Genomic DNA, 15,566 nt, shown 5'->3' with positions numbered 1-15,566 from the left:
AAATAGCATTTTTTCATCAGTTGGAGTTCTGAGGGGACCCCCAGAGTTTGCAGCTTCAGCAACACACTTCGCAGTTTTTCCCCTGTAAAGTGTTGAGCCTGGGTTGACAGGAAGGACTAGACCCTGACCAAGCAGCCAATAATACCGCTGAATGGCGATCACGAATGAAGGGAAAAAATGTCCTGAAGTAACACACACCAATTTCACATTCTTCATCAAATGAAAAGATTCTTGTCTTGTAGCGGGGCAGCTCAATTTTTAAAAACTCCTCCACTATTCTCCAGTCAAGTATTGAAATTGACATGCTTGTCATGCAGGAGCAAAAAATCTTACTTTTTCACTCTAGATTTACAGCCCAGAGGCCAGGGAGTTTATGAATGTGAGTATTTGTCCCATGTCTATTTGAAGTCCTCTCTGTATTTCTCTTTAATCTGTTACTCTTCTTATTTATTTATTCCCATCATAATCATCCTCATCATCCCACTGCTGTGCCGCAATTGTCTCCCCACTTGAGAGAGAGTGACAGACGTCTCATTACTTTGTTTAAAGCAGCTGGATGTATTGCAAATATCCTGTCTCACCCAAAGAAATGGGGAAATGCTTTGCCCTGATGGCTATATGCTGTAAATTTGTAAAAAGAAAAACAAATGGATTACTGTTGCACACCTCTGGCACAGTCTTGCTGCATGGGCTATTTACCCCCGCATGAATAATTCTGACATGCGGCTTGTTTAAGCCAGAGTCTATCTTGAGATGCATGCCCACACACCTGCCAAATATTTCTAAGATTAAAAAAAAAAATTGAAGGCAATGAAACTTTTTTTTTTTTTTTTTTAGAAAATCGACACTCAAACTCTGCTATTGAAAGAAATTGGTGTCCGAAAAACAGCAATAAACAGCCTGACTTTTTGAGCTCTGCCTTTTGATCTGGATTTTTTTTTTACCAGGATCTGGTGCTCTCTCTTTCAACAATCTCTCTTTCATCAGCAGAAGAATTTCAACAAATGCAATTGCGCAAAACAATCATCCACACGTAAAAGAATCCTAATGAGCCATGTAACTACTCGTTTGTGCCCCGGCTGTGCGCTTGTTAGTGAGAGCATAAATTGTGGTGTTAGTGTGTGTGTGTGTGTGTGTGTGTGTGTGTGTGTGTCTTTGTACGCAATGGTCTTGTTCCAGTTCATGTTTGTGTTGGCTCACTGCAGTATTCATACCTTTTGTTCTGCAATATCAGATAACAAAGTGTGTTTATATTTCAGGTGCAGGTTGAAAATGACACCGCTATCAAAGCGTAATAGACTGCTGCTGCAAGGTATGAATAAATCAACCTCAGCCCACTGGAGGAGACCTTGGATTTATTTTTGACCCTTGCAGAAGTCATTATATCCTAGCATTCAGTGGGATCCTTTTTATTTTCTGAAGTGCTCAACCGAAATGAATGCAACGTTCTCGCTGTGTGAAAATCTCAGGGGTCTCAGTGTTAAATGTTTGATAAGCCTTGAAGGGAGAAACCCCGTTCATCTTCCCAACTATTTCTGTTATAAATAAAAGATAAGATGCATGCTTTAAAATCGCATATAAAACAGACACACGTGGCTCACTGTGAATAGTTTAATACTAAACATAAAAATGCTAAGTACTGTAGATAGTTGAGTTGTAATCACTGTGTGTATACATACATACATACAGAGATGAGTCCTGTAGTGATTATCGAAGACAAAATAAAAGGTGGCTATCTACACAGCAAGGCCTTTTATATAACATATGACACTATTTTTGCTTGTTTGTGTTTTAGTCCAGAATATGCTTTAATCCAAAAGGGACATCTGTAATTTGACTCTAATAAAATAAATAAATAAATAAATACATAAACCAAGTTCTTTATGCCAGCCAAGTGATGGGAATATTTTTGTCCATTTTCAAAATTAGTTTCACTTTTCCATAGTATCATCTTTTTCTTGTTTGCTTTTATTAAGGCCTATGAGCCCTAAATGCGAGGGACGTAATGTGTCATTGCTTTTAAATTTAGGGAGCATTACAGTTATGATCAATTGACGAAAAAAATTATTAAGCTTTTTGACTGAAGTATGCACCTCCTCTGAGGGGACTATTTTTGGCAGTAGCTAACCATCTTTCTACCCTCTTTTGAACATATCTGAGACTACACTCTTGCTTTGGTAAATACGGCATACAGGGTTATGGAGATTGGAGTGGGAGCAAATGTATCCTAGGAACCTCTTTACAAGATGTTGCAACGCCTGCTGATGTCTGGGAAATGTAGTCTGGTGGGTGAGGAATCCTCGGGAAGCTTAGGAATGCCGTCCAGGATCTCCAGCTTTGGCAAATGGGAGAAAACACTGCAGACACAAATTGAGGAAAACCAGATTTTATCTATTATTTTATTTATTTTGATTTCCAATCTGTTGTACTTTGATCTTCTGCCCAATATAATTTCCTTTACAACTCTCATCTCCTTACCGTGCACGGTAGTCCTGAGTGAAGGTCACCGGGTTGCGGCTCAGATTCAAGGAACGCAGTGGACCATTTCCAAAAGCTCCCAGACCTCGCAGGGAGCCGATGGCATTCTCGGATAGACAAAGGTGCTCCACCACTGGGAGCTTTGGCAGTTGACGAAAACATGCTAGCTGGTTATGGTGCAGATTCAAAATTCTGCACCTGTCGAAGGCAAAGAATACACACACGAGCCATATACTTAATCAGTTTCCTCCTTGGGTCATCATCACAGAGGGCAAAATCGCACTCTAAATGGAAATCGGTTCAAAAGTTCCCTGGGTAAAGATTTCATAAAACCCTAAAATATTCTTCTTCTTATTCTTTCGGCTTTTCCCTTCAGGGGTCGCCATAGCAAATCAACCTTCTCTGTCTAACTATTCTCTGTATCCTCCTCTCTCACTCCAACAACCTTCATATCCTCTCTCGCTACATCCATAAATCTTGTCTTTGGTCTTCCTTGAGACCTTCTGGCTGGCAGCCCTAATTCCAGCATCCCTCTACCAATATATTCACTATCCCTTCTCTGTACATGACCGAACCATCTCAGTCTGGCTTCTCTGACCTTCTCTCCAAAACATCTAACATATGCTGTTCCTCTGATAGACTCATTCCTGATCCTATCCATCCTGGTCACGCCCAAAGAGAACCTTAGCATCTTCATCTCTGCGACCTCTAGCTCTACCGCCTGTCTTTTTGTCATTGGAACTGTTTCTAGGCCATACAACATCACTGGTCTCACCACTGTCTTGTTCACATTTCCTTTCATTCTGGCTGATAGTCTTTTATTGCATATTAGCACTGAGAATTTACTCCACCCATTCCAACCACTTGAACCCGTCTCTTTGCCTCTTTTCCACACTCTCCATTGCTCTGGACTGTTGACCCCAAGTACCTGAAATCCTCCAACTTCTTGATCTCCAGTCCCTGTAGCCTCATCGTTCCACCCGAGTTCCTCTCATTCACACACATATACTCTGTCTTGCTGCGACTAACTTTCATTCCCCTTCTTTCATACCTCCACCTCTCTAGATTTTCCTCAACCTGTTCTCTGCTCGCACAACAGATCACAATGTCATCTGCAATCATCATGGTCCATGTTGGTTCCTGTCTAACCTCATCTGTCAGCTTGTCCATCACCACTGCAAACTAGAAGGGGCTCAGAGCTGATCCCTGATGGAGTCCCACTTCCACCTTGAACTTCTGTCTCACAGCTAGCATACATGTCCTGCCCCAGTCTAACATACAGGTTCTTATCTGCCACTCCAGATTTCCTCATACAATACCAGAGTTCCTCTCTTGGCACCCTGTCGTTTGATTTTTCTAGGTCTACAAAAAATGCAGCTCCCCCTGGCCTTCTCAATTAGCATTCTCAAAGCAAATATTGCATTTGTAGTACTTTTTCTAAGCATGAGGCCATACTTCTGTTTACAAATGCTGACTTCTGTTCTCAGTCTAGTTTCCATTACTCTTTCCCATTATTTCATGTATGGCCTATCTACTTTATCCCTCTATAGTTGGTGCAGGAATTCTGCACATCCCTTATTCTTAAAAATGGGCATGCTCTGTCTCCATTCTTCAGCCATCTTCTCACTCTCTAAGATCCTGTTGAATAATGTAGTCAGAAACTCGACCGTTGCCTCTCCTATACACTTTCACACCTCCACAGGTATATCATCAGGACCAAGTGCCTTTCAACTCTTCATCCTCTTCAATGCCTTCCTCTCTTCACTTTTACTAATCTCTGCTTTTTTGTGGTCTACAATAGTCACCTCCTCTACCTTTGCCTCTCTTTCATTTTCCACATTCAACAGCTCTTCAAGATTTTCTTGCCATCACTCTTCTGTATCTGTCAATACATTTCCTTCTCTATCCTTAATCACCTGGACATGCTCTACATCCTTTCCATCTTTATCTCTCTGTTTCGCGAACCTGTATAGACCATTCTCTCCCTCCCTAATGTCCAACCGAGCATACAAGTCGTCGTGCGCACTTTGTTTTGCCTTTGCTACCTCTATCTTTCCCTTATGTTGTATCTCCCTGTAGTCTTGTCTGTTCTCTTCACTCCTCTCAGTGTTCCACTTTTTCTTTGTTCACCACTTTCTCTGTATATAGTCCTGCACTTCCTCATTCCACCACCAACTCTCCTTATCTTCTTTCCTTCCAGATGACACATCAAGTACTCTCCTACCTGTCTCGCTGATAGCATTAGTTGTTGTTTTCCAATCATCCGGAAGCTCTCCCTGACCACTCAGAGCCTTTCTCAATCCCTCCCTGAAATCCATACAACACACCTCCCTTTTAGTCTTCCACCAGTTTGTCCTCTGCTCTCCCTTAGTCCTCTTGATGTTCCTTGCACCAGAGACATCCTACAAACCAGCATCCTATGCTGTCTGGCTACACTCTCACCTACAGCTACTTTGCTACCTGCGTGCTTTTACTTCTCCTCCTCAAACTCACATCCCAACCGCGGGGCATAGCCACTAACAACACTGAGCATTACACCTCCAATTCCCAATGTCAGACTCATAAGTCTATCTGACATTCTTTTCACCCTCAGAACATTCTTAACAAACTCTTCCTTCAAGATAACTTCTACTCCATTTCTCTTCTTGTCAATACCATGATATACAACTTAAAGCCTGGTCCTAAACCTCTAGCCTTCCTACCTTTCCACCTGGTCTCCTGGACACACAGTATATCCACCTTCCTTCTCTGCATCATATCGACCCACTCTCTACCTTTTCTTGTCAATGTCCCGATATTCAAAGTCCCTACTCTCAGTCCCACACTCTTGTCTTTCCTCTTCTCTCTCTGCTTCCAAACACACCCTCTTCCTCTCCTTCTTTAACCCACAGTTGCCCAGTTTCCATTGGTTTCCTGTACGTCATCAGTACCAATGGCGTTGTTAACCCAGGCCTCGACCAATCTGGTAAGATCTGGTTATTATGTTTGATTAGCGTTTTTGGTTTTGGCCAAAGTTTTGCGTCGGATGCCCTTCCTGACGCAACCCTCTGCATTTATCCAGGCTGGATCAGGGAGACACCGGCCCGTGCTGCCCTAAGGCTGCCTTTCATAAACCCCTAAAATGTTCCCAATTAATGCAAACAAAACCTAAGATAAAAAGAACAACATCATATACATACAATAAAGGTATTACAATATTATTTAAATGAATGTCTTGAGCTGTTGAGATTTAAACTATATTCTTCTTTTCTTTTTCGTCTTCCTCTGGGCCCCCTGTCTGACAGATCCAGCCTTAGCATCCCTCTGACAATATATCCACCCTCCTTCCTCTGTACTTGTCCAAACCATTTCAGTCTGACTTTGTCTCTTCCACACTCTTAACTGCTGTGGACTGTTTATCCGAAGTACTTAAAATCCCCCATCTTCCTTCTAAATATAAATATATATATTTTTTCTTTTTCTTTTGTATCAAAAATGTCCATGTAATATTCCACCACATTTTATTTGCTCATAATGATAAATGCAGCTACTGAAAAACACATTCAAGCATGCAATAAAAAAAATCTGCCAACATTGCCCTCTTCTGCTCACTTGAATTAAAAATAATCATAGAAAAAATTTAAAATTTTAAACAACCTAGCTAACTGCGAGAAATAGAGAGACATCCAACCATTGTTGCATGTAAACAATGCAATAATCATGGTAGCCTTTCTATTATTATTTCACAATGTTCGAGAATTCAAGGTGAAGTGACAGGAAAAGGGGAAGATCATGATCACGATGAAAACAATTCACACCTTGGCAGATGTATAGAACTCAGGTCGGTCAGTGAGTTGTCAACCAGTTGTAGCTGCTCTACGCAGATTAATTGGCGGAGTATCCTGAGGAAGTTCTCTTGTTGGAAGGGGTCCCCCAAGTCCTGGTAAGACAGGTTCAACTCCTGAAAAGAGTGGAATAGTTGGTGATCTCCTCGCCCATACATCCCTGACAAATAATAAAAAAAAATGGTTACTCACCAGACAGTTCTTCCAGTTCTCTTGCCTCCTCTCCCTCCATCTCTGCCCTTCTCCCTTCCTCCTCCTGTTCCCTATCCACCAATTTTCCAAAAACACCTGATCCCCCTCTCTTTGAAACAGCTCCTCCTCTGACGGCCCTTGAGGTGACACCGCAACAGCGAGGGATGTAAACAAAAAGCAAAAAAAAAGGACACAGATTTTGGTGGCTTCTGGTTGATATTGGATGTATGTTTGTTTTAACCAAACAAAAACTTTGACCCCATACTCTCAGAGGAGCAATTAAATTATTCATTTAGCAAGATATAAGGTGTATTCTAAAAAACAAGAGCAATAGGCTGATATAGACTGTCAATTCATTCCATTGTTCTGTTTTTATACATACAAAATAACAGTGCTATAAAGAAACTATATCCCATATAGAGGTGAACCTGGTGACCAGGTTACACATGAAGGGAACCAATGAAAAAAAGAGAGCTGAGCTAAATGATGAGTGGAAGTTTGATCTGTAATGATAGTTAATCTAGGGTTGTTTGTCATTCAGTATTATAGTGGTTAGTACAGTAGTTCTGTTCATCTGGTATTGTAAACACTGAAGTAAAGGTCATAAAATGTGCCTTGGAAGTACAGAAAGGGCTTCTATTCTTGAAAATCCCATCCAAAGGTATAATAACTGTGATATTGGTGTCATGGCTGTGGCAATATGTGGTATAAAAACATGGCTCAGATATTAATCACTCATATTGGTCCAGACCTTCTCTAACCCGGGGGCAGGTCAGCTGGTCACCGGTGATGTCGCAGTGCTCCAGGCGATTCCATGATAAAAACCGGCACTGTCTGGATGGAAGCTGATGAAAGAAAGAAGGTGACAATGATCTCACCAGATGACCCCCCTGTCAATAATTGTAGTTGATGAATTAGTGAAATTGATTTATTGTCCATCAGATATCTTGATCTTCAAAATGTGTCCATTCATTCTCTTATCCTGCACTCAGGGTCGCCGGGGGAGCCAGAGCCTATCTCAGCAGTCATTGGGCAAGAGGTGCGGTTCACCCTGGACCAGTCGGTGGTCAATAACAGGGTATACCATATAGAGACATACAACATTCACTCAATCATTCACACATCATATGGACATATATAACATTCACCCTCTCATTCACACATAATTTATTGACATTTAAACATTCCTTCCATTATTCACAAGTCATAGAGAAATACAAACATTCATCCTCACATTTAAATGTCATGTAGAGGCATACAACCAATTACTTCATCATTCACACTTTATATAGAAAAAGACAATAATTCACCCACTCATATAGAGATATACTGCTATTCACCCTCTCGTTCCCATATCAACCATACAACCTCTCACTCTCTCATTTACACATCTGGGCAATTTAGAGTCTTTAATCGACCTGCATGTTGTTGGATTGTGAGAGTAAACTTCTGCAGACTGGGATCAACATGTAGACCAAGGACCTTCTTGTTTTGAGGCACCGCTGCGCCATCATGTCACCCATAAGATAAGATAAAATAGTATTAAGATTAAGACTAAGATAAGATAAGATAAGACAAACTTTATTGATCCCCATTGGGAAAATGCCTTTGTCACAGTAGCGTAACAGTTATAATGTCAAAAAAATGAAAAAGTAAACTAAACATGAATATAAATAGAGAGACAGAAGATAGAAGATAGCAAGACATCAAGGAATAAATAGACAGCAGCAGCAACAACAACAACAACTGGGATAATGATGGACAGTAAGGGTGAAAAATACACAACCAGAACTAAATGACAATATAAATAGAGTGACAATAGCAATGACAAGAATAAAATAAATAAAAATAGGCAGGATCTGTGCGGGCTGGGACTAACAAGGATAAGAAAGACAGCAGAGTTAGGACATGACATGTGGATGGGGGAGGTAGTGAATGCAGTGACATTATGGAAGCAGCACAGATGCACCTCAGGCCGGTCGGAGTTGTGTGCTGTCTAGACTGCTGTTGTACAGTCTGATGGCTGTGGGCACAAAAGAGCATCTAAAGCATTCAGTTTTGCACCAGGGTGGCATGAACCGTCGGCTGAAGGAGCTGCCCATCAGCCACAGCTCGTCTAGCTCCCGGTTTGTCCTTCACCCTCCCCACTGCCACCGATTGTGGATCCGGGTCCGGGAGGATGGTCCGTGTTCAGTCCCACCACTTTCCTCACTATCTTGTTGAGCATATTTACCTCTCCAGTCCTGGCACCACCCCACCTTCACACTATACTGAAGAAGAGTGTGCTGGCTACCATAGCATGGAAGAAGGCCTTGAGGAGCCCGCTACAGATGCCAAAGACCTCAGTCTACTCAGGAGGAAAATCCTGCTCTGACCCTTCCTGTAGAGTGTATCAGTGTTGTGTAACCAGTCCAATTTACTGTTAATGTAGACCCCAAGGTACTTGTAGGCATCCACTATCTCCACCTCTTCACCCTGGATGGTGATTGGTACCTATCTCCTCCGATTCTTCCGGAAGTCCACAACCACCTCCTTGGTCTTGGAGATGTTGAGAAGGAGGTGGTTCTGGTTGCGCCAATCAACAAAACTCGCATTCAGACCTCTGTACTTCTCCTCGTTGTCATTGTTGATGCATCCAATAATGGAAGAGTCATCGGAGAACTTCTGGAGGTGGCAGGAACCTAAGTTGTACCGGAAGTTGGAGGTGAAGAGGATGAAGGGGAATGGAGACAGGACCGTACCTTGGGGCACTCCTGTGCTGCACACCACGCCCTTGGAAACACATCAACCCTGAAATACTGCAGCCGTCCTGTGAGCTAGTACAGGATACAGGCAGCTTGTCCTTGAGGAGGGTGGGTTGGACGCTGTTGAAGGCACTGGAGAAGTCAAAGAAGGTGACTCACAGTGCTGCACCCTCAAGGTGGAATAGGGCCCTATGAGTGAGGAAGATATTGTATCCTCCACACTCATGTGCTCCCTTAGCGCAAACTGCAGAGAATCTGGGGAAGCAGATAGCCAGTCTTTCAGGTGCTGGAGTACAAGCCTCTTAAATGACTTCATGACATGTGACGTTAGTGCCACTGGCCTGTAGTCATTGAGAGTACTTGGACATCTCTTCTTGGGTACTGGGACAATGCAGGAGATCTTCCAGAGGTCAGGCACCTTCAGCAACTTCAGAGAGAGGTTGAAGAGGTGCTGGAAGAACCCAGCCAGTTGCCCAGCACACACCTTGAGGATTCTGGGGTAGATGTTGTCCGGCCCACTGACTTTGCTCTGCCTCAACCTGGAGAACTCCCTCTTTACCTGGCTGGAGGTGAGGGTGAAGCCGTGGTTGGGGAGAGGTAGGCGGGGAGTATCTGTGTTAGTATTCAGGGGGGTGTCTCCAAGCATGGTTTTCCCATAGCCAGTCATCTTCCTCACGTCCCTGCAAACTTCCCCTGTTTTACTCTGCTGCATCTTGGACTCAACTTTCTCATTATAGTTGAGTTTTGACTCCTTCAGTTTCCTCCCCAGTTCCTTCCAGACAGCCGTGAGGGTCAGGTGGTCCTTTGCCATGGAGGCTCTCTTCTTCTTGTTAAGAAGGCCTTTGATGTCCTTGTTGATCCATGGTTTGTTGTTATTGAAACAATGGACCTTTTCGATGGGATTACACTGTCACAGAATTTGATGTAGCCTGTAATGCGAGGCCCTTGATGTCATCACTAGACCTCTCAAAAAGACTCTAGTCGCTGACATTGAAGCACTCCTCTGTGGGTTTGCACCAGATGTTCACAGACCTGGTTCTGACCGCCTGCCGCTTCACCAGTGGTGTTAAGGCAGTGTCCAGGAGTACCAGGTTATGGTCTGAATTGCCCAGAGGGGGGAGAGAGGGGTAGAGTTGTATGCATCCCTCATGTTGGCATACAGGAGGTCCAGGGTTTTATTCCCTTTCATTGCACGTTCCACGTATTGAGTGAAGGTGGAGAGAACAAAAATGAGGGGGACTTGGTTGAAGTCCCGGATGATCAGGATGAGACTGGTGGTGTGGCGTGTCTGCGGGCCTGTGATAGCCAAGCGAATGGCGTCAATGGCGCTGGTTGTGGCTGCAGAAGGAGGAACGTAGACGAGCACCAGGTTTGAGTGTGGTAACTCACGCAGGAGGTAGTAGGGCGAAGTCCTACCGGCATGAGCTCCACAGACACCTTCACAGTAATATGACCGGGGTTTCATCCTCCCCCCAAATTAAATCAAAATTCATCCTGATGCCACAAATAATATCAGCTGAAATTCAACACATTCACACTCGTCATGGTGGACGTGAAGAGAGAGAGATATGAGAATGAAAGAGACGTAATAAAGTTTAATCTATTGTAACTGTATCACTGAGGCAACAACAACTTTTATACTTTGCATATGGTTGGAGTGGGAAGGCCAACCCCCTCCTGCTGAAAAAGATGATCGTTAATATCATTATTCAGACACTGAATAAGGAGACAGTGAATAAGGTGAAACACTTTCTCATTTGCTGGTCACTATTTCCCACTGACACTTCCATCTTGTTTCATCCTTTATCTCTATTATCATTTTCATGCCGCTTGGGTGCACGTATCTTGTTTATTACATCAGTCGTCAGTCTATTTTACACTACAAACGAGCTAAGCCGCTAAATCCAATCGGTAGATCTCGCTCGTGCTATGTTTTCTCGTCCATGCGTGGGTTTTAATGTTGGTAGGTCTCATTTTATACACAGTTTTGAAACATTTCCCAGGCTGGTTAAAGATATGCAAAAAATGGGAAAATGAATAGCTAAATGAATAAACAAACAAACAAATATACAATTAAATAGATAAATAAATAATGAATAAATTGTGTTTTACTAGAAGATTTAATGATTTAATTAATGTTTTCAACCCCCTTAACCCATCCTTGTCCTCCTTTTTGTACATTTCCTTTGTCACTATAGACACAGGAATGACCTCTTGAAAACTGCTTGGCAATGGCGAGAGCTGAGATTCAAGATTCAAGATTCAAAACATTTATTGTCACATGTACAATGTAGAAACAAGTTTCCCCATACAGTGAAATTCCTACTTTGCTGTCGGCAGTGCATTGGGATATTTGCTGGTAGAAGAATATAGACATCGCTATAAATATGATGATAGATATGAATGTGAACATTGCAATAGAACAGTGAGTAGAATACAGTGCAATAAGACGTTTGAGTGAGGGGGATGAAGCAAGTGAAAGTGTGAGTTTTCAAGCAAAATGGGAAATGTAAGTGCACTGCCAGGCTGGTTTGATGGAAAGAGTTTATTTCATAAAGTGTCATTAATATGATATATCAGCCGGTGGGTGGCACTGTGGTGCAGTGTTTAGTGCTTCTGCCTCACATCACAAAGGGCCCTGCTTTGATTACCACTAGGGGGTTTCTGTCTGTAGTTTGCATGTTCTCCCTGTGTTTGCTGGCGTAATTCAGTGTATTGCACTTTAAACCCATTTCAAAATGGTAAATGGCCACCTTATAAAGCACTTTCAACACCTTCCGACTTTAAAGCGCGTCATGCTAGATAGCATTCACTCATTCACACATAAACACACTCTCACACTCACACTGATAGCGGCAGATCTGCCTCGGAAGGTACCACCCATACTGTCAGTAGCAACTGGACACTTTGGCATGCAGAGAGGAGGAGACCAGAATCAAACTGCCAACCTTTCGAATGTTGGGACAAATGCTCTGGCAACTGAGCAACAGCCGATATATTACTAATTGTGACATAAATGTGACAACTGTGACATACAAGCAAAATAAATACAATATTTAAGTAATTTAAAAACATTAGTTTTTAAGATGTATTTTGAAGTTGCAGTTTTGGGAAATATACATCAAGAGCATTTTTATTTTTATTTTTATTTTTATTTTTTATTCAGTTAAGAAATGCTGAATGAATGATGAATTCTATCTGAAAAAACTAAATCAAACAAAGCTAAACAAGAAAATAAACCAAAATTATTCCAACATCAAAGTGCAGCAGCTGTGGCAGCACAGACTAAGCGCTGTGTCAAAGATCAACACGATCAGCGTCAGATAATTGTATCTGTTCTGTTGTAATCTCTCATAAATATAATATCTGAATTAGTCCTTAAAATCCTTGATGGACAAGCTCTGCTCATTTCGATGAGTTGAAGGGGTTGAAGGGGTTGTCAGGATGGAGTGTTGGGTGCCGTATTAATACATCAAATACTGGTGAATGGCTAAGAATGACAAGTGGGATATGAGCCAATGAAAGTGGCCATTGACCCACGGGTCACATAAGTAGCGTATGTATGTGTGTGTAACACTTACAGGCGTAAGCACGAGTCCAGAATCTGAGCTCTGGTCCGCGGAGAGGGGTGGGCCTGCAGGGCCGCCATCAGAGAACCGGGATGAGCTGGATTTGGGTAAGCTGCCGCTGACAGTGTTCACACCTGAGGAACTGGGAGGGTGGAATTGAAGAGGGAGAAGGTCACTCGGTGCACGATCACCTCTCCTGACCCAGTGTGAAGACGAGCTATCTTGTCTGTAAGGGAAGCTCCGGTGGGTGTTGAAAGCCTGACCGCCGGCCGAGGGGTGTCGGTTGCAGGTTGCTCGGGTCTGACAATGGAGACTGGAAGCCATTGCTGTGGCAGGTGACATCTGTGCAGGTACTAATCATTAGCTGGATGTCACTCCTCCGTAAGTAATACATTTTGCAATATAGATTCACATAAATAATGATATTCCGAGTTCAGTTGACTTGAATCTGATAGCTTAATGTTGTGGATAAGACTCATGGGATTGTATTATCCTACCTGTGGCTATTTGATTTTCCTTAATGCCTGTTGATAGCAACTCATTTGCATTGAATAATAATTAATGGGGGCCAGGATTGCCAGTGTTATTAAAGTTATTGGACCTTTGCATGCTGTATTTATCTGAATGAAAACAATTGTTTTTTTTTTCCAACGCAGCTTTATGTTACCATTTATTTTAGAAATATGTTAATAAAAAATAACCATGGGAAATTGTTAAACAATTTTAAAGCAACACTGGCAACCAAAATGGTATCACGTGCTACATGCCAATTACATCCAAAGGCATCATTGGGCTAGGCTATATCAGTATTTATTGATACGGCCTTATATTACTTTAAGACCTTTGAGATGTGTATTTTGGACATAAAATAACATATCTCCTTGCTTTATGCTCATTCCCGGTAGGGACTCAGCTATAAACCAAAACTGTTTTGAAAGTGATTGAATAGATTGTTATTATAATGTTATGATTAGGGTTAGGGTTATGCTGATCATAGCTGGAAGTAAATAGTTATTTTTAATTCATGGTGTTAATTTGCCCAAATTCCAAATGTTTCAACATTTTAAATGTCAAAATATTGACATCAAAAAGTGATGTTTGGGTTTTGCTCGTTCTCAGTGTTGATATTACTCTGATTTATATTTACCACTGAAATGTTATAATTTCACACATAGAATCTGTTGTCTTTTTCTTTTCCAAAAATGTCGATGTCCTTGCAAATAGAACCACTATCCATTGAGCTATGTGACAAATTTCCACAGTGTAATATAACTAAAGGATATTTTCCCTGAATTGCATTTCTGAGATAAAGTGTCTCTTTCTATTCATAGTAGACATTTTTGCACAAAGCGTATATAAGTGTACACATTTTGCTGGTAGCCAATAATGATATAAATCTCATATCAGACATTTGATATGGTGTTGTACTGGGGACTTTACAGAAGATTGATGGTTAAAATGGTAATATGTATGTTCATCAAATGGCACATTTGTTTCTGACTGACAAAATAACAAAATAGATAAAGTTTATATATAGAACGGAGCCAGGGATGAACGTAGCTGAGTGGTGCAATGTGAACTTCTGCACAAGTCATTCAAATGAGTCCTTCCTTAAAACAAGAAGCACTTTTCTTTTTGAAGTCTTCCCCCTTGTTAGGTCCAGGGTCAAAACATTTCTGCGTTAAAACGACCTTGGGTGTCTCCTGAGATGGATATTTCATTTGAGAGCTGACAGAAACATTGCATAACTAATTAACCCCCCCCCCCCCCCCCCCCCCCACACACACACACACACACACACACACACACAGTTGGCTTGGGCTCACCTCTCTGACATGTCCTGATCCTCTGCTTGCAAATTCTCCTGGAGTTTAACGCATTGTGACCGACTCTGTTTGGCTCTGTGACGGTGAAGCTCTTACCCATGGAGGACTGTGTCTGAGAGTGCTCAGAGTGTTCAGTGCCCGTTGTTATCCTGGTTGACTGACGCCGCTGCGGCCTGCTGCTGAAGTCAAGTGAGACGCCTCTGAACTACGAGACTGTCACTGAAGTGCTTGTTGCCTGGCAACGGTTGTTCAGGGTTTTCACAATGGGGAGGTGGAACACAAACAGTGGAGGGACAGTCTCTGCCCTGACAGTCTAAGTGAAAATTAAAATCCACATATTAAATTAACTATGACAGGCTAATTGTCTTAAACAGGAGACCTGCCAGAAGCTTTGACTGACTTACAACATTACCTGGCAAAAATAGAGTCTATATATATTTTTGTAATTCAAATATTACATTAAAATTAATGTAATGTTTAAATTTATCTCAGAATTTTTGATAATTTTATCAATATACTGAAGCTATAATTATTCACTTGTGAATTTTTCCCATGATTTGTGGAGTTGCTAAATATAAAAAACAAAATGAATTTTAAAAACACAATGATCCTCACAGTGATAAGGATTGGTCAAAATGAGTTATTTGGATATGATTAAAATCCACTATAAAATGAATTAATTTGGACAATAATGAACGTATTTGCTGTATATTCTTGAGTTACCCCATGATTCCACTGGCATATTTTTATGCATTTTTGTGTGTAAGGTAGTGAGCAGATGTATACATGTACTGAATACAGAATGATCATCTTTTACAGGACCCTCTGATGAATTTCTTGTTTGGCATTCTAACAAAGATCATAGTTGTAAATATTTAAATTGATTATATGCTTGAGGGTATTGAGTGGTGGGTGGACGTGAGCAGACCCTCC

General features: G+C 41.7%; 1 protein-coding gene and 1 pseudogene across 1 annotated transcript; both read right to left on the bottom strand.

Annotated features, from left to right (window-relative positions):
• Positions 1-2,143: 2,143 nt before the first annotated feature.
• On the bottom strand, positions 2,144-14,738 carry LOC147224295 (uncharacterized). The gene is made up of 7 exons (XM_086164171.1): positions 14,634-14,738; positions 12,820-12,949; positions 7,246-7,339; positions 6,495-6,631; positions 6,276-6,418; positions 2,479-2,676; positions 2,144-2,357 (listed from the first exon to the last, which is right to left on the bottom strand). The coding sequence occupies exons 1-7, from the start codon at positions 14,642-14,644 to the stop codon at positions 2,240-2,242; spliced, it is 831 nt and encodes a 276-aa protein (XP_086020297.1). The 5' UTR covers positions 14,645-14,738; the 3' UTR covers positions 2,144-2,239.
• On the bottom strand, positions 4,167-4,894 carry LOC147224296 (uncharacterized; annotated as a pseudogene).
• Positions 14,739-15,566: the final 828 nt, after the last annotated feature.

This window comes from Fistularia commersonii, chromosome 18 (genome assembly GCF_037954325.1).
Source record: "Fistularia commersonii isolate RoL2024-O1a breed Wild chromosome 18, RoL_Fcom_v1.0, whole genome shotgun sequence".
Lineage (NCBI taxonomy): Eukaryota > Metazoa > Chordata > Actinopteri > Syngnathiformes > Fistulariidae > Fistularia > Fistularia commersonii.
The sequence above is the reverse complement of the archived record's forward strand: the minus strand, read 5'-3'. Positions and strand labels throughout refer to the sequence as shown.